General features: G+C 42.1%; 2 protein-coding genes across 2 annotated transcripts in view; both read right to left on the reverse strand.

Annotated features, from left to right (window-relative positions):
• CEP57L1 (centrosomal protein 57 like 1) overlaps window positions 1-20,819 on the reverse strand; it is a 462,537-nt gene that overhangs the window by 192,285 nt on the left and 249,433 nt on the right. The window lies entirely within an intron of this gene.
• Window positions 1-20,819, reverse strand: part of ARMC2 (armadillo repeat containing 2) — a 102,425-nt gene that overhangs the window by 12,084 nt on the left and 69,522 nt on the right. Inside the window, exons 12-13 of the mRNA XM_058566508.1 lie at window positions 18,418-18,517; window positions 4,809-5,127 (exon numbers count right to left, since the gene is read on the reverse strand). Coding sequence (XP_058422491.1) covers window positions 4,809-5,127; window positions 18,418-18,517 — 419 coding nt within the window. The remainder of the gene's footprint in view (window positions 1-4,808; window positions 5,128-18,417; window positions 18,518-20,819) is intronic.

Below are 20,819 nucleotides of genomic sequence, written 5' to 3' on the forward strand. Positions count from 1 at the left end.
CCTCACAGCCCTCTGTAGCTGACTCAGGGATGTAAGAGAATCGGGAATTTAGAGCTTGCCACTAAGACAGCACATCTCTGAATCTGGGGGCTTGCTGAGAGGGCTGGTCCTTAGAAACATTTTTGATTTTAAAAGACCCTCTGGGGGCCGGCCCGGTGGAGCCGTGGTTAAGTGCGCGTGCTCCGCTTCCACAGCCCCGGGGTCGCTGGTTGGGATCCCGGGCGCGCACCGACACACTTTGTCACGCCACGCTGTGGCGGCGTCCCATATAAAGTGGAGGAAGATGGGCATGGATGTTAGCCCAGGGCCAGTCTTCCTCAGCAAAAAAGAGGAGGATTGGCAGATGTTAGCTCAGGGCTGATCTTCCTCACACACACACACAAAAGACCCTCTGCAATGAGACTGTCTTGTAGCGGCGAGTCCTGGGGTACAAGCAACTCCTCTGTGTGGGGAGCAGGGTTAGGGGGAGGTGGAAGAAGAAGGCCAGATCTGCTTCCCAGACTCTTTCTCCTTTCTCAGAAGTCAAACACAAATCATTCATTACACCTTTAGTTCATAGGTAGAAATGTAATTCCTAAGCTCATACAATACACGTGACCAGGAATGTTCTCACTTTCTGTGTGAATATTAACAGGTGCAGGAAAACGAATCATGCAGAACTCTACTTCTTGACTTGACTCTTCACAGTGATGTGTCCCCAGGCCAGATGTCTGAGGTCAGGTTCTCAGGCTCTTCCCAGGTGGCTGCAGTCACAGATGAGAACCCATCCGGTGGGTTTCAGGCTTCTGCTAGCTCCTCACTAGCCAAGAGGTGAAAGGGCGTTCCCTGAAGCACAGGGTCTCAACATTAAATGGGTGGAAGTCCCACCTGAGGGCAGGAGAAGAGTTGAAATGTGGATTTCACTAGTCAGTTTCTGGGTAATGTCCAGAAACCGGAAAGGGTATTTTAATGAGCCCCGCTGCTGAGTCTGAGGCAGTTGGATCCCTAGCCTCCGGGCAGAGAGGGATTGATCATCCAGATGAAAAGGATCATCAGAAGACAGAGAAATGTTACAGTCCAAACGGTGAAAGGTGTGAGGTTACAGAAACTGAATTTCTGTTTCGTGCAGATGGCTTAATATGCAGTCGGCAGTGTGGAAGAGAGTTCAAGACTGAATGTGTAGGTTTTTGAGTTATCACATGGAAGTGATAGGTCATGGGGACAGATCTCACCCAGAATTTAAGAATCCTCTCTTGAGACAGGCAACGTGTAAAGTGACTCTAACTTTGTGACCTGTAAATGTCACTTCATCTCACTGAACCTGTTTCCTCATCTGTAAACTGGTTAAAATAGCAACAAGCTACCCTCATGCGGTTGCTGTGAGGAAACAGATGCAAAAGTGCTTTTTAAACTACAGAGCTCCATGATAAAGTGAGGCAATGTCACTTACACACCCACACTCTGAAAGCTGGGCTCTGTGGCTCCGTCCCCTCAGCCCTCACACTCTGTATGCACCTCGCTGCTGGCCCTTTTCATAAGCTTCTTGTCTGACACCTGACATTCCTCCACCATATACCCTGAGTTCCTTAAAAGCAGATACCAACCTACATTTTTTTAAGCCTTGTTATGGACTGAATGTTTGTGTCCCCTCCAAATTCATGTGTTGAAGCCCTAACCCCCAATGTGACTGAATTTGGAGATAGGGCCTCTGAGGAGGTGATAAAGGTTAAATGAGGTCAGAAGGGTGGGGCCCTTATAAGAAGAGGAAGAGACACCAGAGCTCTCTCTCCACCATGTGAAGACACAGCAAGAAGGCAGCCATCTACAATCCATAAAGAGGGCCCTCACCAGACAGTGACCCTGTTGGCACCTTGACCTTGAACTTCCAGCCTACAGAACTGTGAGAAAATAGGTTTCTATTGCTTAAGCCACCCAGTCTATGGTATTTTGTTATAGCAGCCTGAACTGACTAAAACAGACCTCTTGCAACACATAGCATAGGACTGATTATGTAGTAAGGACTCAGTAAATGGCTCTTAAATCGAATACCAAGTGGGGAAAGTTCAAAGATTACCATTAAAGATTCTTCTACAACAACAAAATCTTTCATGGAATCTGGTAAGTAGTGGCTAAGTTGATCACTCCGGATGGCAGTTAATTTTCCTGCACACTGGTAGGCAGAGGCGCCTGTGGGAAATGATAAGGCCTAAAAAGTGGAAGGGGGTTCCTATGGACTGAACTGTGTCCTCCCCAAATTTATATGTTGAAGGTTTAACCCCTAATATGATTGTATTTGGAGACAGGGCTTTTAGGAGGTAATTAAGGTTAAATGAGGTCATAAGGATAGAGTCCTTATCCAATAAGATTGATGGCATTATAAGAAGAGGAACAGACAGAGAGTTCTCTCTCTCTGTGTGCGCACACACCAAGGAAAGACCATGTGACAACGCAGAGAGAAGGCGGCTATCTATAAGCCAGGAAAAGAATCCTCACCAGAACCCAGCCATGCTGGCACCCAGTCTCCAGAGGTGTGAGAAAATAAATTTCTATTGTTTAAGTCACCCAGTTCATGTTGTTTTGTTATGGCAGCCCAAGCTGCCTAAGACAGATTTTGGCGCCTAGAAGTGGAGTGCTACTGTAATAAGTACCTAAAAGTGTGGAAGCAGCTTTAGAACTGGGTAATGGCTAGAGGCTGGAGTAGTTTTGAGGCGCATGCTAGAAATATGGCTGTTAAAGATGATTCTGGTGAGGGCTCAGAAAGAAAAGAGGAGAACTGGAGAAAAAGCTTCTATCTTCTTAGGGAATGCATAAATAATCAAGAACAGAATGTTGATAGAAATGTGGATACTAAAGGCCATTCTGGTGAGATCTCAGATGGAAACAAGAAACAGCTTATTGAAAACTGCAGGAAATGTGATCCTTGTTATAAAGCAGCAAAGAATTTGGCCAAATTGTGTTTGTGTTCTAGTGTTTTGTGGAAGGTAGAACTTGTAGGCCATGACATTGGATATTTAGCTGAGATTTCTAAGCAAAGTGTTTAAGGAGTGGCTTGGCCTCTCCTACTGCTTATAGTAAAAAGTGTGAGAATAGAGAGAGGAATCGAAGAAGGAATTGTTAAGCAAAAGGAGCTGGAACTTGAAGATTTGGAAAATTCTCAGCCTATCCATATTGCAAAAAATGAGAAAGCATGTGCTGGAGAGAACACCAAGGGTGTGGTGGGACTGTCACTCCATAAAGAGTTTATGGGATTCTACAAGCAGAAGCACTGCCAGTTTGAAGGGGACAGAGACAGGATGAAGTGAAGGAAGGTGGACCAGCTCCTTGGATTTGGCAGGACAGCATGTTGAAGCAATTTGGCTGCAGATGTACACTCTTCTTCAAGAGGAGGAGAGAATGACCCCAAAGGTGATTCAGAGATCACCAGGGCCACTGCCTCAGTTTCAACAGGGCAGATGGCTTTCACCCCACAGCCTTGAGGGTGAGACCGCCCTGCAGAGCCCTGGCGCCCTGACTGACAGAGCTGTGGAGGCAGGACCACTGCCCCAGCGGGGCCAGAAGGCAAAGCATCGAACCCAAGAGGATTGTTCTCAAACCTTAAGATCTTACGGAAGTCGCCTTGCTAGGTTTGGGACTTGCTTGGGACCTGTCATCCTTTCCTTCTTTCCTATTTCTCTCTCTTGGAAGGAAAATGTCTATCCTATGCTAGTCTCATCATTATACTTTGGAAACACATAATTTGTCTAGTTTCACAGGTTCATAGCAGAGGAGGAATTTTTCTTCACAACATATCTCAAATCTCACAATATCTGATTTAGATGATATTTAAATGAGATTTTGGACCTTAGACTTTAGAGTTGATGCTGGAATGAGTTAAGACTTTTGGGGCTGTTGAGATGGAATGAATGTATTTTGCATGTGATAAGGGTAGGAATTTTGGGGGCCAGGGGCAGAATACTATTGATTGAATTATCCCCTCCCCCAAATTCATATGTTGAAGCCCTAACCTCCAATGTGAGTGTATTTGGATACAGGGAGTTTAGGAGGTAATTAAAGTTAAATGAGGTCATAGGGTGAAGTCCTTATCCAATAGGCCTGGTGGCCTTAAAGAAGAGGCAGAGAGAGAGGTCATTCTCTCTCTCCCCATGCGCACACATCAAGGAAAGGCCATGTGAACACTTAGGGAGAATGCAGCCATCTGCAAGTCAGGAAGAGAGCTCTCACCAGGAACCCGAATCAGCCAGCACCTTGATCTTGGACTTCCCAGCCTCCAGCACTGTGAGAAATAAATTTCTGTTGTTTAAGCCACCTAGCCTGTGGTATTTTGTTATGGCAGCCTGAGCTAATACAGGGGAAAAGATGGGACCTGAATGACTGGGGGCCATAATTACAGATAATGTAAAAACCTGCAAAAAAAAAAAAAAAAAGATAAACTTTAATCACATGGACTAACCCACGAAAAATTTGGGATTTTAAACTCTCTGTGGTTAGTTTGGCCAATTTTTGGTAATTTGATTGGTATACTTTTTTTTTTAATTGCAATATAAATCACATACCACAAAATTCTCCTTTTAAAGTGTACAGTTCAGTGGGTTTCAGTAATTATCAGTATTACTATTTTTTCTTTTTTCTTTCTTTTTTAAATCTGGATTACTTTTGAGGCAGTCCTGCACACAAGAGGAATTTTCCTTCACACAGCAGAGAAGGCTCATTAATGTGGGCCAATTGTGCTCATAAAACCCTCACCACATCCAAGCCACAGAACCATCTCTGGGCTGCACAGAGCAGCTCCTGCCTGCCCGTGTATGCTGCAGCCAGGCCGTGGGTCTTACCCAGTGTGGCAAGGAGCAGGCCCACCACATGCCTGTTGGCGGCGAGGGCCGGGCCGATGCCCGGGTGGATGGCTAAATTGGCGAGCAGGCGGGTCAGTTTGACGAGCACGTCCTCCACCTGGGCCAGCGGCCTCTGCACTTGGGGCTGCTGGTCTCCTTCACCCGCCCGCTTCTCAGACTGCAGATCCAGCTGGTAGAATGTCCGGAACAATGACAGCAGAGTGGGGATGCTCCCTTTCTCTTTGGAAAACTGTTCACGAGCCTGGTTATTTTTTGCTGTCAGGTTGCCAAGAATAAAAACAATACGAACGACTAAATCCTGCAATAAATTAAAGACAAAGGGTTACAAGGTCATAAGGGCCGGGACAAGTTGTTGGAAAGATTACAGTCATTAATTAATTCACAATTTAATTAATAGTAAAACGGAACACGTCTGGCTTCCACTAACTTGTACAGTATTTGATTTCCAAGATTGGTGCAAATTGCAGAGGAGATTAAAAGCATTTGGCAGCGATGAAAGAATACCGACTGACTGATGCTATTAGCAAGGTCTATTAGCTTCAGATCCTTCATCCGAAATTCTGGCTGGCCTTTTTTTTTTTCCCTCCAGAGAACAATTAGTGGAGTGGGATAGCATTACCAATAATAATGTATTATGTAAATCTAAGTTTTGATACTAACAGTTTCTTGAGCATCCAAATCTTTTCCTGAAAGTTCACCTCCTGCTGAAGTACTGTGTTTCCAAAAATCAGGCGTTCACGGCTGATCGGGTTGTGTTACAGCAGGATTTCTCAGCCTGGGCTCTTCTGACATTGGGGCTGGATGATTCTTTGCTGTGGGGGGCTGTCCTGTGTTTAGCAGCATCCTTGGCCTCAACTGCTAGGTGCCAATAGCACCTCCCCAGATGCCATAACCAAAAATGTTCCAAGGTCCCCAAATGTCCAAAATTGCCCCTGGTGGAGAACCACTGTGTTATATACACATACCAGCTTTACAGCAGTACTTGTCTCTCTTGACCAGGGTAGTGGTGACCTGGGTGACACCTTTATAACTATCGGCCAAACGGTAAATATGTGTTTTATGCACTTTTCTGTATATAGGCTATATTTCACAATAAATAAATGTTTCTAAAAACCCCAACCTGAGAACATTTTACAACAAGATACAGAAATAATTATGGTCTTGATTTGATGGCAACAGACTTCTGAGTACGGCAGGCCTTAAACACAGGGGGTGAAGGAGGTCTCTAGGGGGAGGAGACTTTAAAGGAATACTTGACCTGGGTGCTGATACTTAGGGTGTCAGGTGCTGAGCTAGTTTACAGACAAGAAATGGACTTGGAGAAGCTGCCAATCACACAACTAGCGACGGGTGGAGTCAGGATTTGAACCCAGGATTACCCAGACCTGGAGTCCTTTCTATATCCTTGCCCTGCCTCCCACATGGCGTGTAGTTTAATTATCTCCTCCTTTACCTGGCCTTCTTTCAGAGCAGTTAAGGAATTACCTCCTTTTAAAATGCAAATATGTCACCAGGAGGGATTCTGATAAACCTTACCCTTATCAGATCTGTAGTTCTCGGCAGCCTTAAGGAACAGGGACAAAGGGCAGAGGGCTGGGCTTGGTTTTATCAGGGAACCAGGTCCAGGTGGGACCTGCGGAGGGGGCGGGCAGCACAGGCTACTGTGTGTGGCAAAGAAACAGCGGAAGATCAAGGACGAAGGACGAGACTTTTGGATTTGCCCAGGGCTGCTCTGCCAACACCAATTTGTTCCTGCTTGTTCTTGAAAAAAAAATAATGTTTGCCCTGGCCCTGGCCGCGAAGAAGCCAGGCTGCTGCTGCCTGTGCAGCTGGGAACCATTTGCCAACATTAAGAAAGGACGGAGTCTAACACATGGCAAGAACTGGACCTGGCCCGGGAGGGAGTGCACACTGGAAAAACCTCAGCCCACTGCGCAGCCAATCGCAGCAACTGATGAGGAGGAGAACCCGCTCCTGGGGCCACCCCAGCAAGGGGAATGCTAGTCCTTAGACAACTTTTGAATGCTGGGGGCCTGGGGGAATGCACACACACAAACAAGTATGAGACAAGGTGCTCAGAAGAGCTTCTGATCTATTTGAGAAGACAAGGCTTACATGTGGGCTAATAGCAAGGACTGAGCAAGAGGCTAGACACCGAAGGGGTTACGATTCTTGCTCGAGAGCAGGTAGTCTGGTTTCAGACATGTCACTTTACTTAGCCTCTCTGTGCCTCCACTAACTCATCTGTAAAATGGGGAAATATTGTATTGTGAGATTAAATGAGATAAAAGATAAAGCACAAATTGTAGTGAGTAATGATTCAGGCATTGATCTGAACGCTTTTCATGTACTATCAATAAAGTGTTAGTTAGTAGCATTAAACTCGAAGGACAGAACCAGCGGTCTTCTCACCGGCATATGCCCTAAGCAGCTCGAAGGAAGTTTAAAGATGCTTAACGCTTCCTCAAGGTTGTTTTTCAGAGCTGTGTTAGGAAGAGACACCAGCGTCAGCCAGCCCGAACCAGATTGAGCCTCACTGCAAGGGCAGCACCTTCACAGATGGCCCGGAGATGACAAAAGATGCCCTTTACTTCATCTTAATACTAAAAAATCTCCACCTTAGGTGGAGCCTAGGCCTTATTAGCATAACATGTGATGTATGTGAGAGCATGTTTTCGGACTGACCTGGTGCAAACTAAGACCTGCCTCTCCCGTGATGACAAAACTTCCCTTTTAAATATTCATCCCCCACCCAAAATAAAAGACACCTGCTTCCCTTTGTTTGGGGAGCCACGACTTTGGAAATGATTCCATGTGGTCTCCTGTTTGCTGCAAATAAAGTAGTTGTGTGACAACTATTTCTGGTAGAGGCTCTGATTTTAACTCACCAGGAAGCGAACCCACTTTGGTTCAGTGACAGTCTTAGGAGAGTTTAGATAAGATAAAGCTCGGTGAACAGTCAGGGGTCAGCAAAGTCACACAAATGAATTTGAGTTCAACCTTGAAAAAATGCGTGACATGCGGATCCATGGAGGGGAGGATGGGATGGGTTGGCAGGGAAAAGGATCCGGTCTTGAGAAAGAGTATCTGAGGCAATCCGCTTCCTGAGCCCTGGGGTCACCTTGTCTGTCTCTGATCCCCGGACAGTTCCCTAAAGAGGCTGAAGCCTGTGGGTCTTAAATCTAAAACGAGCACACAGAATTTCATTAGAATACTTGAATCTCACTTCACATTAAACCAATGGTTATGTCACGTAATTCCTGATGGTAAAGCCTCCTCCCTGGGCTCTGGAAGGAAGCGCTCCTCCACCCTGGCCACACCCAACAGAAAAGTAGAACATTCTCCAACCACGACAGAGGGTATTTCTGAGAATTAGGCTTCTCCAAGGAAAGCTCCATTTTTTATTTTCTAAGTTGAGGAATATGAGCTTTTAGCATAAACTTTGATACATGATTTCTGATTAAAGACACTCTACACCAGTTCTACCTCTGAAAATTGTAACAATTACTACGAATAGTAGCAGCAGCAACCAACACAAGGGGCTTACCTCGTGCCAGGCAGCATTCCAAGCACTTACATATACAAATTAACTAATTCACTAAAAGTGATAACTTCCAGTTCTTTCTTCTGAACAAAGAAATCTGTTGTTCCCAATCTTTTATACAATCGGGGTAGCAATCTCCCTCATGCCCTTGACAGCAGTCATGTTAAACATTTTTGACTTCACGATGTTCCCTGGATTGTGCTTTTCTCCCATTCCCACAAAAGTACATTAAGCAAGACAGGAAAGACATGATCAGTGCTTTTAAATGACTTCTTAAAGAATTTAATAAGTACTTGTATTCTGTTAGCTAAATTATTACCAGGAGTAGTCAATTTACCTCCTAAAATGTCACTGTCATCTTCTGAAGGATGCTAGACCATCTTTTCTCCCTTCTCCCTCACGCTTGGCCTTGCTGATTCCTCAGCACGTCCCTATGTCTGTTTTCTCATTAGTCTAACTCAGTGGGCTTCTCTGGCCCTGTACCACCCCCACCTGTCATCATTGACTTGCCAGGAGTGTTTAGCCAGATCCCTGGCTGTGGGTAGAAGCAGCTTTCCTTAGTATCATACTTCAAAATTCAGACGACCTCTAGCCACTGTCGCCTGTGGTCGAATTGGGGAGGACTCTGTGCTGCTTTTCTTCTTTGAAAAATTCCCTCTGGCCCTGTCCAGGTCTAAAATTCCTTGATTCTGTTATCTCTGTGGGTCCTAACATGGCATAGATTATTAAGCCTGACATGGGAAGGAGAAACTCTAAGCTTTAGGGCAGGAAGAGTTAACACTGCCACAATGCCTCTTTCCCTGCCTTCAGATGGAAAAAGGAGGGGGTGGTTCCTGGCAGCAGTGGTGCCAACTGAAGGATGGCATGCGAGATCAACAAATGGGGATGACAGATTGCGCCGTGTGCAGCACCAAACTTCCAGCAACTGCTATGCGCCGTCCTCTTTCTCAGGGTTGGCTAAGGCATCTTTTTTTTCTCTCTCTTTTCCCCAGACCTTTCTCAAATATATTCTCCACGAATCGAGGGAGCATGGAATAGGCCAAAATAGAAGTCGTCTCACAGGAGGCTGGCAGAGGTGGTGTATCCTTATTCCCATGCTAGTGCTTGTCTCGACTTATCTGCAATCCTAGAGAGGAGGCTGAGCAAGAGGGCTTTGCAAGGCCCCTTAGCTCACCACAAGCGGCCTCTGGACAGTATTATGGAGAGGTTCTTTATTGTTCCACAGCCCAATCCATCTCAAGTCTACAAAATATCACTTAATTAAAACCCTATAAAGATTTGAAAAATTAGACAAAGGCCAAAATCATCAATTTGCAGAGACCACTAATTCCACAGCAGAAAACTATTTCATCAACATGCAGTTCTTTGATTCTCTCCTTTATTCTCAGACAGTATCTGAGAACGACCGATAAACCAACACTGCACCTTCATAGCATTTTTATGAAATTTAACGCAAAGTTGCATATTCATACCACAACTATGCAGTTTTGAAACAGCAAAACCAAGATGAATCAGGAGAGAGAATCTTTTTTTTTTTTTTTCAAAGAAGGCAGTCTAGTATAACCAGTTCATATCAACTTTCTATTTTTGCTTAAAATGGAATCAGCCTAGCAACAGCTATGGCCAACCGGGGCTCAGACAAACAGGTACGCCTATTGTCAGAAGCCTGACCACAACCGTGCGTTCCAGGTACAGCCTGTGGGATGTTCTCTGCAGTTTTGCATATGTTATGCCCTAAGGAGCAAGCATGTTACTCAGTCTGAATGGGCTCCACACACCTGTACATGAAATTACTTTAACTCGAGCAAAACAAGGAGCAGGACACTGCTGAGCAGAATGGTCTATATCAAGTTGCAGCAGCAACAGTTGAGAGAGACTGGCCTCAAGTCAAGGAAGGAAGATTTCCCCCTACTCAGAGATGAGGAAACAGAGGCTTCAAGAGGCTCACTGACCCCAAAGTCCATCACTGGTGAAGAGAAGAGGCAGGACTTGGACAATCCCCTCTGTACATACAGATGGATTCCAACACCACCTTCAGGCCCATCTCCTCACTCCCAATGACCCTCATCTTCCCAATCCCCCAGACTCTGCCCTAGAGGCATCTTTGATTCCTCCCTATCTCACTCCCCTCACCAACCATCTACCAAGTTCCCTCCACTCTGTCATCTCAAAATCTCCGCAACTTCCTCCTTCCCATGCCCCTTCTGGTTAATCCATCTGTAGACTCTTGTCAGAGACCCTGACGGGCTCCTCCCTCTGCCATCAACACTAACACCACTTCTTGAAGCACAGCTCTTATGTCATTTCCTTGCTCAAAAACTTCCACCCCCTATTAAATGACAAAGTCAGCATCTAATGCACCATCTGGCCCCCGTGCGACACTTCTGCATTACCTCACATTACTCCCCGCCCACAGCCAGCCAAAGTGAACACATTCCTCCCCGACTCCCACACCCTTCCTACCATACCTGAAAATAACTGATATGCACAGTGTTGACCATGGGGAAGGAAACATATCAAGCTGTCAGAGAAAGAATAAACTATATTCAGCAGACTCCACTTAGGAGAGGACTACTTCTACTAAGTAAAGGAAAACATTTTAGAAAGATTTTCAAGAATGGGTTGAAATGGAAGAGGGTGTAAATGTGTTTAAAATCAGAACCTTCTCTCGACTAGAAATTAATCAAGATGTGCTGTTTAGATTGGGTCAGAAACTTCTCATGCAATCTGGATCTGAGAGCTGAATCAGGATTTACAATTTGCAACATGTACCCAACTTCCCACCCTCAAACAAAACCCCATTGATAATTGAGCCTATAGGTAGCTTGAAGAACAGAAACATTTTCCCAGTCTGGAAGACAGATGGCACTACTGCAAAAACCCTAATTAACCCCCGCGTACTGAGAGTGGGTCAACAGTTTGCATAAGCGCTGAGCCAAACAGAATGGAAGAATCTGAGATGTTGGAGACTCAAAACCCAGAATCTAAGTGGAAAATCATTTAAATACCAGAAGAGATTCTCCTTGATGCCTCCATCCATCTCTCCATTCCATCAGCAATCACTTACTGAGCACCCTCTACGTGCTTCTGAATGTGGCTATCACTCAAAAGAACCAGGGCGATGCTAGAATTTCACTGTGCTCTGTTCTTTTTTAAGTCAGCAGACATAAATCAGGCTTTTGGGTTCTGTGCTGAGTGGGGGAAGAGTCAGTTCCACAAGGGCAAAGCAGCAGGCACTGGAAAGAATGAACAAGCTAAGGGCTTATTGCGCTGCCCGCCTAGTCAGGGGTGCAGACCAAGGCCAAGGCTGAAAAAAGGAGCGAGCTCAGCCAAATGCTCCCACTGGGAATGTGCCTGCAGAGGGGCTGGGAAGAGAGCCACAGGGCACGCTCCTGCCAGGCAGGAGGCAGAGGGTGAGCTGGGAGCCAAGTCGCCATATAAAGGCACCAGGGGAAGGGGTGGAGGTGCCTCCCTAACCAATCCTCGGAGGCCCCAAAGAGGATGGAGGGGAGCGAGAGGTCACATTATCTCTGGGCTGCTGCTCAGCTGTGGTTGCATTAGAGACGAACAGCTAGAAAAATGGCAGATGTTTTTGCTCTCACTCTCCAGACATTCCAGGTCTCATTTTCAAACCACGATGCCTGAGCATTCCAAATCAGACAGTGTCCACTGGGTGTACAGAGGGCTAAATACAACCGCTCCCCTAAAAGAAGTCTAAATGGAATGAGAGAGACACGACTTGTAGAGCAGCACAAGCAAGGGCACGCCAGGGGCTTCCCAGACAGTCTTTGTGAAGGCTTCAATGACTGCCCTGCATCTGAAAGTTCTCTTTTAAAAAAATTAAAAAATCCACTGTTTATAAAGCGGAGAGGGTTGGACAGACAGTTGTTCAATGGACATAAGTGGTGGGAATGTGGATAAAAGTATTCTTTTCGAACCGTGACCTTTGCAAAATATTGCCAGTCTTATAAGTCTTATTTGAGGCATTTTACCAGATCTTCTGCCCAGTAGATATTTACAGAAGAAATGGGGAAAATCCCTTCACGTACTCTCAAACCCAAATGTATTTTTGCTGAGATGCTAACTGCACCCACGCTGACGTTGGAGGCACCTCCTAAGGCAGGCTCGACTTGGCAAAGCTGATATCTACCCTGCTCATTCCTCCATTACTAGGCCCATCTGTTTGCACATTTGGTTTGCACCAAATGCAGTTTACACCACAAAGCATACAATATGTGCATGTTTCTTAAATGAGATTTGTCATTTAATTAAATTTTGGTCAGTGTTTTTAATAGATACTTCAATGCTAAAGCTTAGCTTTCAAGCTGCAACAAGCTGAGGGAAATGTTGTCTTTCGGTCTTAGTTTTTGTGTGTATGGGAACTAGAGTTATTAGTGGTACCGTGGAGCTTGGACAAATTAACCTCATAGACATGAGCCAAACAAGTTTCCCTTGTTCTCCCTGAGGAAGTCTTTGTAAGAGCTGGGAGGAGTGGATTCCTTTTCTCTGAGACTGTGGACGAACCAGAAACCCCTGGCTTAGACCATAACCATCATACACAGACAGGCCGACGTCACTGAAGGCTGTGCGAAGAGGGGTAGTGCCAACTGGACCACCATTTTATTTTAAATAAACTAATCTACCTCAAATTTGTCTGTTGCAAACTTACCAAGTTTGGATATGGGTATACACTGAACTTTCTCAAATCAAGACATCTGCAGGAGTATTTGGTGATTGTTTTAACAATAAAATTGGGTGGTTGTTTCACTAACAGAGGACTCAACAACTCCTGGCTTGTCTTGCAAACCGAGGTTAACGAGCCCTCCCTTTGGCAGGCAGCTCTGAGGGTCCCCAGGGTCCTGCAGGAGAAGGCCCTGTGCTCACCTCTCCAGAATAGCCCACTCTGACCAGTGCCTGAAGCCTCATTAATGTGATGGCCATGTTATCAAACTGGGTTTGGTCCCAGGACAACTGGTTTTGACACAAGTCTGGCAGAGAAGATTCATGGAAGAGTCTAATGCACCATCCCATTCCCTCTCGCTAAGAAAGCACCCCTCAGCTGCTGGGGCAAAAGGCAAAAGATGTGTGGTTACCACTAGTTACTGGGGAAACTTACACCGACACCTGGCCTAGCTTCCTAATTTGGTTCCTGCTTTGTAAGGGAGATTCACTTTCAGCCACATGCCTGTAGAGAAAGACTGACCCTGTGTGGCTGATGTGATTAATCACTTTAAAATCTTTTGAGGTTTCGTAGAAAACTCCCTGCTGTCAATATTGGAGAAAAATTGTTTTAAGGAACCACCTTAATAATTTATACCATAGGTTCCCAAGCCTCCTGTTCATTTGAATCACTTGAGGAGCCTCTTAAAAATAGGTTCTTAGGCACCACCCCAGCCCTGAATCAGAATCTCCCAGGATGGGGCCTGAGAACACATATTTTTTTTTTTTTTTTTCTGAGGAAGATTCACCCTGAGCTAACATCTGTCACCAATCTTCCCCTATTTTGTATATGGGACATCACCACAGCATGGCTGCTGACAAGTGGTGTAGGTCCATGCCCGGGAACTGAACCCGGGTTGCTGAAGTGGAGCACATTGAACCTAACCAGTAGGCCATAGGGCCGGCCCCAAAGTTAGTCTTGCAGAAATGCTTCCTAGAGCTGAAACAAAAATAGTTATAGGAAGTAATAATTCTATTAAAAAAGTTGCTTGAGGGCTGATGTACATTTCAGAGATCGGTTCAAAGCCTCAACGTCCAAGTAAATCTCAGGTGTAGCAAAATTTTTAACCACTGCAGATTAATACACTCACATCAGAACATGGTGTGGGATTTCTGGAAATTATTTTTTATTTCTAGGAAAAGAAGAAAAATAAATCGTATTCAACTGGCCACCTTGGCCAAGAGGAATATGAACCTAAGATGCTGTGCTGGTCTGAAGTAAATTTAAAATCCATCATTTCTGTTTTGCTGTTGTGTCTGGCAGCCCATCAATGTGAAAAGTATGGGAAAAAATACTTATTATTTCCTCCTCCAAACTAAGAAGAAGAAAGTAAATGTTTAAGGAAGAAGTACTAGAATACTAGAAAAAGTATTTTATAATACTCCACAGATTCCAAAGCATTTCACATATTCAAAATTCATTCTTTTAGCACTTATCATGAGCCTAGTATGCCAAGCATCATCCTAGGTTTATCAAGACAAGGCCTGTGTCATTTAGAAACTTCCATTAGTGGGTGAGGCAGCTACACAGATGGTAACCATTTGGAGAAGCACGCAAAAAAATATTTACAACAACCTATGGGAGCTTTTGGTTAACAAGTTTAGGAAGTAGTTGGGACACATAACTACTTTCTTGTAGCCTGAACAATTTCTTTGCTCTTCTAGAATATTTTTGTTTTTAGGAAAATATAAATTAGGTATCTATTTTTCTTACTAGAAAAAAATCAAAGATGGTTCAAAACTATAACTTGCTTCTTTATTATAAGACAGTACAGAGTCAAAGTATAATTTCTAAAAAGTTAACAACATGACTCTCTTACAAATATAAGGTTGACACATTTAAAAAATTACTTATCTCATTAATGAGGGAGCTTAAAATGCTTCCAAGAACAATCAAAGAACTGGATGTTAATCAGCATTAAAAAGAATGTTAGAATAAGATGACTAGGTTAGATAAACACCTGGCTAATAGCCTACAAGGTAATAAAACCATAACTTTTGAGGTAATCTTGCCTACTAGAGAGAAATCTATAAATTAATGTGTAACTTTATAGTGTCTAGATTCTAATCAAACAGTAAATAGCAAGTTTAAACTCATATACATCCTCCTCAAGAATTAAGCCTGACCATTAAACAATACTCCACCCTGATTTTGTCAGGACATGCAGTCTGACTCCACACCCTATATTTCTAGGTTTGGGATAATTTTTCTTGATAATAGTGAAGTGGTTAAGATCATGGACATACTGCTTGGGTCCTGAGCTCTGGGGGTACTAGCTGGGTGTACTAGCTATGTTAAAGTCATTAAAATGATGCACTGACGAGGGAGGAATTGACTGGCCTTGGAAGCCTTCAGAAGGAAGGAGACATGAGGGCTACATCTTGAAATATGAATTGACTTTTGATGATGAGACGTGACAAGAGAAATTTCATCAGAGTCCCTTCAGCCCATCTCACTAAGAGCCAATTCATATTCAACTTTGTTTCAGACTTGTTAGGTGTTACTTTCAACAAGTTTGGTTATGAGCTTCCCCTGCTAATTGCAAGCAAAGAATTACAAAAGGCAGGTAATGATTACCAAAGGCAGAGGTAACAATCAACAGAAAGGGAAGAGAGAGAAATTTGCAAAGAAAAGACACAGACATTTAAAGAACCTCATCAATAGACTCATGCTCCCAATGTGGGACAAATAGCCTCTACAGCAATAATTAATGCTCGCAATATTGACCTGTGGCAAGAAGAGATTAAATTATTTTTAATATCTTCTAAGAAGGCAAGGAAATGTGTAATATATTTGAATATGATTTTCACTGCAATGATTAAAATGTTTGGTGATTACATTTCCTTGATGGTTCTGAATAACAACATGTTACTGTACATAGTTTGCAAAGTGCTCTTTATTCTTCTTTGGACCAACATAATTTTAATAGGAAACCAAAATTAAAATATAAATCAAGAAAAATATGGCTTTTAAACACCAATTTTGATTAGGAGATAATTATTGGTCTAAAGTGAAGAGCAATTCAGTGAGAAGAGTGGTAAAATTTTATGTGAATTAAACTTGAAGACATTTAGTCCCTTGAACCAGAAAAAGCATACCCTTAACCATACTGACATCTCAAGTGCCTCATGTTGGCAAGATACCAGGATTGTTGTCTGTTTATTCAACATGGTCATCATCTAAGCTACAATCAGAGAAACAAAACAGTATCTACTAGTAATGCCATAAAATAATAGCGCTATTTATCAGTACTCAACTGATGGGTTTTCTTCTTTTTTAAAAAATTACAGGTTACGACAAGTTGAAATCAAACTGTTATAAAGAAGTGTTTCTTTCATCCACATTTGAAAATTCTAGTGCAAGGCAAAGAGGTCTTCTCTAGTTACAGTCTTAGGTAAGTCATCTATGATCAAAACACCAGAGTGAAAACAAATAATGATGGTAAAATAAAATTACAATGAAAATCCATAAGGTAAATCTATAAAATAAAATTACAAAATAAAATTCATAACTAAATTTCTTTTTAAGTATAACATCTAAAAGAATTCTTTTAATGCTATAGTAAACTATCTTTTCTACCATTTTAATTTTTTCCTTAAAAAAGAAAACCAGGAATTGGAGTGTCTAAGCTTTTCATTGGGGTAATTCACTTGTCCAAAGATTATACTTCTTTTTTTTTTTTTTTTTTTTTTGTGTGAGGAAGACCAGCCCTGAGCTAACATCCAATGCCAATCCTCCTCTTTTTTGCTGAGGAAGACTGGCCCTGGGCTAACATCCGCGCCCATCTTCCTCTACTTTATATGGGACACCACCACAGCACGGCTTAACAAGCGGTGTGTCCGTGCGCGCCTGGGATCCGAACTGGCGAACCCTGGGCCGCCACACCAGAGCGCGTGCACTTAACTGCTTGCGCCGCTGGGCTGGCCCCCAAAGATTATAGTTCTGATAATATGCTGTACCAAAATCTAAATTAATAAGTGCTTAATGGACACTTAAATTAACAGCAGATTGTGAATATTTTAAGGTAGATTAATCAAATTCATTTTCTACCTGACACAGCAAATTTGTGTGCCTTAAAATCTTTCAAATTATGTAATTTAGAGAAAATACAAAATACATAGGGAAAGCATTTGTAATCCAAATACTCAGAATCAGAAACTTAAGTGCATATTTGTAAATCAGTTTTTAAAAATTAAATAAAAACTTATTAACCCTTTAAGTGTTTATCATCTTTAAAATGTAGTAATGGTATATAATAAGAGCATAGAATTTTTTCTCTCATCTATAACCAAAAAGAGACAAGTAACCTTTTAATAAATGGCTAATAATAGAGTAAAATCTGACAAATTTAGTTATTCTCAGCAGAAGTACTTGGATGGGTAAAAATGAGGTCAATGTTATTTGAGGAAAATAGGGACTATGTTTTGAGGTGGTTTTGATATGGCTAATATAAACAAACATTCTTAGTATACACATAAATTATTTAGTTGTAAACTGGTAAAACTTATTATGTGATTTTGAAAATTAATAATATTTGAAATGAATATATATTATATTCATGTATAAAATGTTTTACTACTAAAGAGTTGATGTCACTTTAATCACTTATAAAGGTGACTAAAAGTAGACTGCACTTAATGAATATTCAAAAAATTATAATAAAAACTAATATTTGTATTTTAAGTATTATGGTTTCATTAAGGGAAGTCATTTGTGAGTTCTTCCTTTTTATAAACTATATACATTTTTTGCCCAATCCATTAAAACCAAATTATTTCCTTTAAATACTTACCTAGAAATTTCATCTTCCACATACAAGGTCAAAGAATTAGAGAATTTCAGAGCAAGAAGAATCTTAGCGTGTACCCAGTGTAGGGGGATACCAGACTTTAGTTTGCATCAAAAGTCCCCGTGGTTCTTGTTAAAGTGCAGATGGCCAGACCCCTCCCCACTCATCTGACTCAATAGGCCTGGGGTGGAGCCTGGCAATGACCAGCGCACCCCCACCCCACCCCAAGGCGACTTTCATGTGGGGGTCTACAGGTCACTGGGAGGAACAACACTGTGGAAATCCACCCACTCACCTCCCTAAATCAGGAATCTTCCTACCACGTAGTCATTCTCTTGAGGCCTTTTCTGCCTCAAACTACTCCCTTGCCAACTCTTGCAGGTAACTCTCTGCCTCCTGGGGCAGCCCAATACACATTTAATGGAAGCTTCTAATAGAAATCTGTACATCCAAAACATAAAGGCATTCAACATGGGCTTATACAAATACACTAATGCAAAGACACATTGAAGGATTAAATGCAAGAAGAGCTGACCTGCTTCTGCTGGTATTTGTTTATCAGAGTCAAAAACAAGGCATAACATCGGGAGCAGCTGGCCAAGGCTACACAGCAGTCGTGGTAAGAAGTAAGTTTGCTGCAGAAACACCAAATGGGAAAATAAAAATAAACTTTGTTTTTCTATAAAATTCTAGTACATACAGCATTACTTTAAACACAGACCTTCAAAGTGCTGCCCAGTTCATAAAAAGGAGTCAAGAAATACTCCACACACCAGTGCAGAGAAGCCTCAAGGAGGCTTGCTCTCTGCTCTAGACTCTAGGGACATGGAGTAGGGAAATAAAACAAAGTCCTTTGAAAAGTAGAAACCTGAAGCCTCGCACAGATGTATATGGTGTGAATTTTCACTAGCCATGTGGTTCAGAAAACATAAGCTAAGAAATTTACACAAAATCTGGTTGGATACCAACTAGTGAATCCCCTGGACCCTATCAGAAGCAAATGTTAAACTGCTCGAATATACTAGACTGGTAGTAGTACACTTATATCAGGCAATATAGACCTTAAGGCAAAAGTTCTTGCAAAGAGCTTCAAAATTTCTAAAGTAAGCAAACAAACAAAACCTACAAGGCCATAGTGACAAACACACACCAAATTGGGAGATGTTCATAAATCTCTCATTAATTGACAGATTAACAGGTAAAACATTATTAATATTTTAAAAACTTGACCATGTACCAGGCCCTTAACAAGCCTCAGTAAATTTTCAGAGAACTGGTGTCTTACAGATCACAGTCTCTGGTCTAGTACAATTAAACTAGAAATCAATAAAAAAAATACATTTTTTAAAAAACAATTTGGAAATTTAAAAACACATAACTTATGGGTCAAAAAACCATGAAAATAAAAAGACACTTAGATGTGAATAACAACAAAAATACTACAAAACTAATTTGGGGATACAGCTAAGGCAGTATTTAGAGGTAAATTTATAGCCTTGAGAAGGCTGAAAAGACAGGAATTGAGTGTATAACTAAAACAGAAGACAAACAAAATATATCCAGAAAGAGTAGAAGAAAGGGATTAATAAGGATAAGAACAGAAGGAATAATACATAAAACAAACATACAATAGAGTGGACCAATAAATTTGTTGGTTCTTTGCAAAAACTGCTAAAATTGGCAAACCTTTGGCAAGACTGATCAAGAAAACAAGAGAAACATCATAAATAATCAAAATTAGGAATGAACAGCAATATTAACAATGAAGAGGCAGTGGAACGTAGTGGTTAAATGTATGAATTCTAGAGCCAGACTACCTGGTTTGAATTGCAGCTCTATGATTTACGAGCTATGTGACCCTTGAAAAACTATTGAACCTCTCTATGCCTCAACTTTCTCATATGTAAAATGAAGATAACAGTAATAGTACTTACCTTCTAAAGTTGTTATAAGGAGTAAATGAACTAGTGTTTGGAAAGTGCTTAGAATATTGCCTGGCATGTAGTAGGCACTATATAAGTATTTTTTAAATAATTAAAATAAAAAAAAGGAGACATAATTACAGATGCAACAGAGATTAAAGGGATAAGAGAATATTTGGAACAACCTTACATTGTTTGAAAACTTAGATACAATGGACAAATTTCTAAAAAATATAACTTTTTGAAACTGACCCAAGTAGAAATCGGAAATATGACTGGATATGTAACCATTAAAGAAAGTAAATCAGTAGTCAACAATATTCACAGACACAACAGGATGAAATAGCTTTTCAAGCAAGTTCTACAAACTTTTCAAGAAACAGATAAGTTTAATTTTCAGGGGCCAGCCCAGTGGCATAGTGGTTAAATGCGCGACTACTGCTTCGGCAGCCCGGGGTTCTCAGGTTCGGATCCTGGGCAGACACGGATGCACCGCTTGTCAAGCCATACTGTGGCGGCTTCCCATATAAAGTAGAGGAAGATGGGCATGGATGTTAGCCCAGGGCCGGTCTTCCTCAGCAAAAAGAGGAGGATTGGCATGGATGTTAGCCCAGGGCTGATCTTCCTCACAAAGAAAAAGAAGTTTAATTTTCACAAATTCTTCTAGAAAAGAGAAAAAGTGGGAATATTTCCTAACTCATTTTAAGAGGCTGGTATAAATTTGAGACTAAAACCAGACAAGGACAATATGAAAGAGGAAAAGTACAGGTCAATCTAACTCACAACCATAGATGAAAAATCCTAAACAAAATATTGGTTAACTAAACCTAGCAATTTATAATGGTTTAACATGAGGAAATTTATTAATGTAATTTACTACATTAATGAATTAAAAAAAGAAAATCCAGGGGGCCGGCCCAGTGGCCTAGCAGTTAAGTTCACACACTCCACTTTGGTGGCCCGGGGTTCGCAGGTTTGGATCCTGGGCGCAGACCGACACACTGCTTGTCAAGCC

This window comes from Diceros bicornis, chromosome 23, assembly GCF_020826845.1.
Source record: "Diceros bicornis minor isolate mBicDic1 chromosome 23, mDicBic1.mat.cur, whole genome shotgun sequence".
Classification (NCBI taxonomy): domain Eukaryota; kingdom Metazoa; phylum Chordata; class Mammalia; order Perissodactyla; family Rhinocerotidae; genus Diceros; species Diceros bicornis.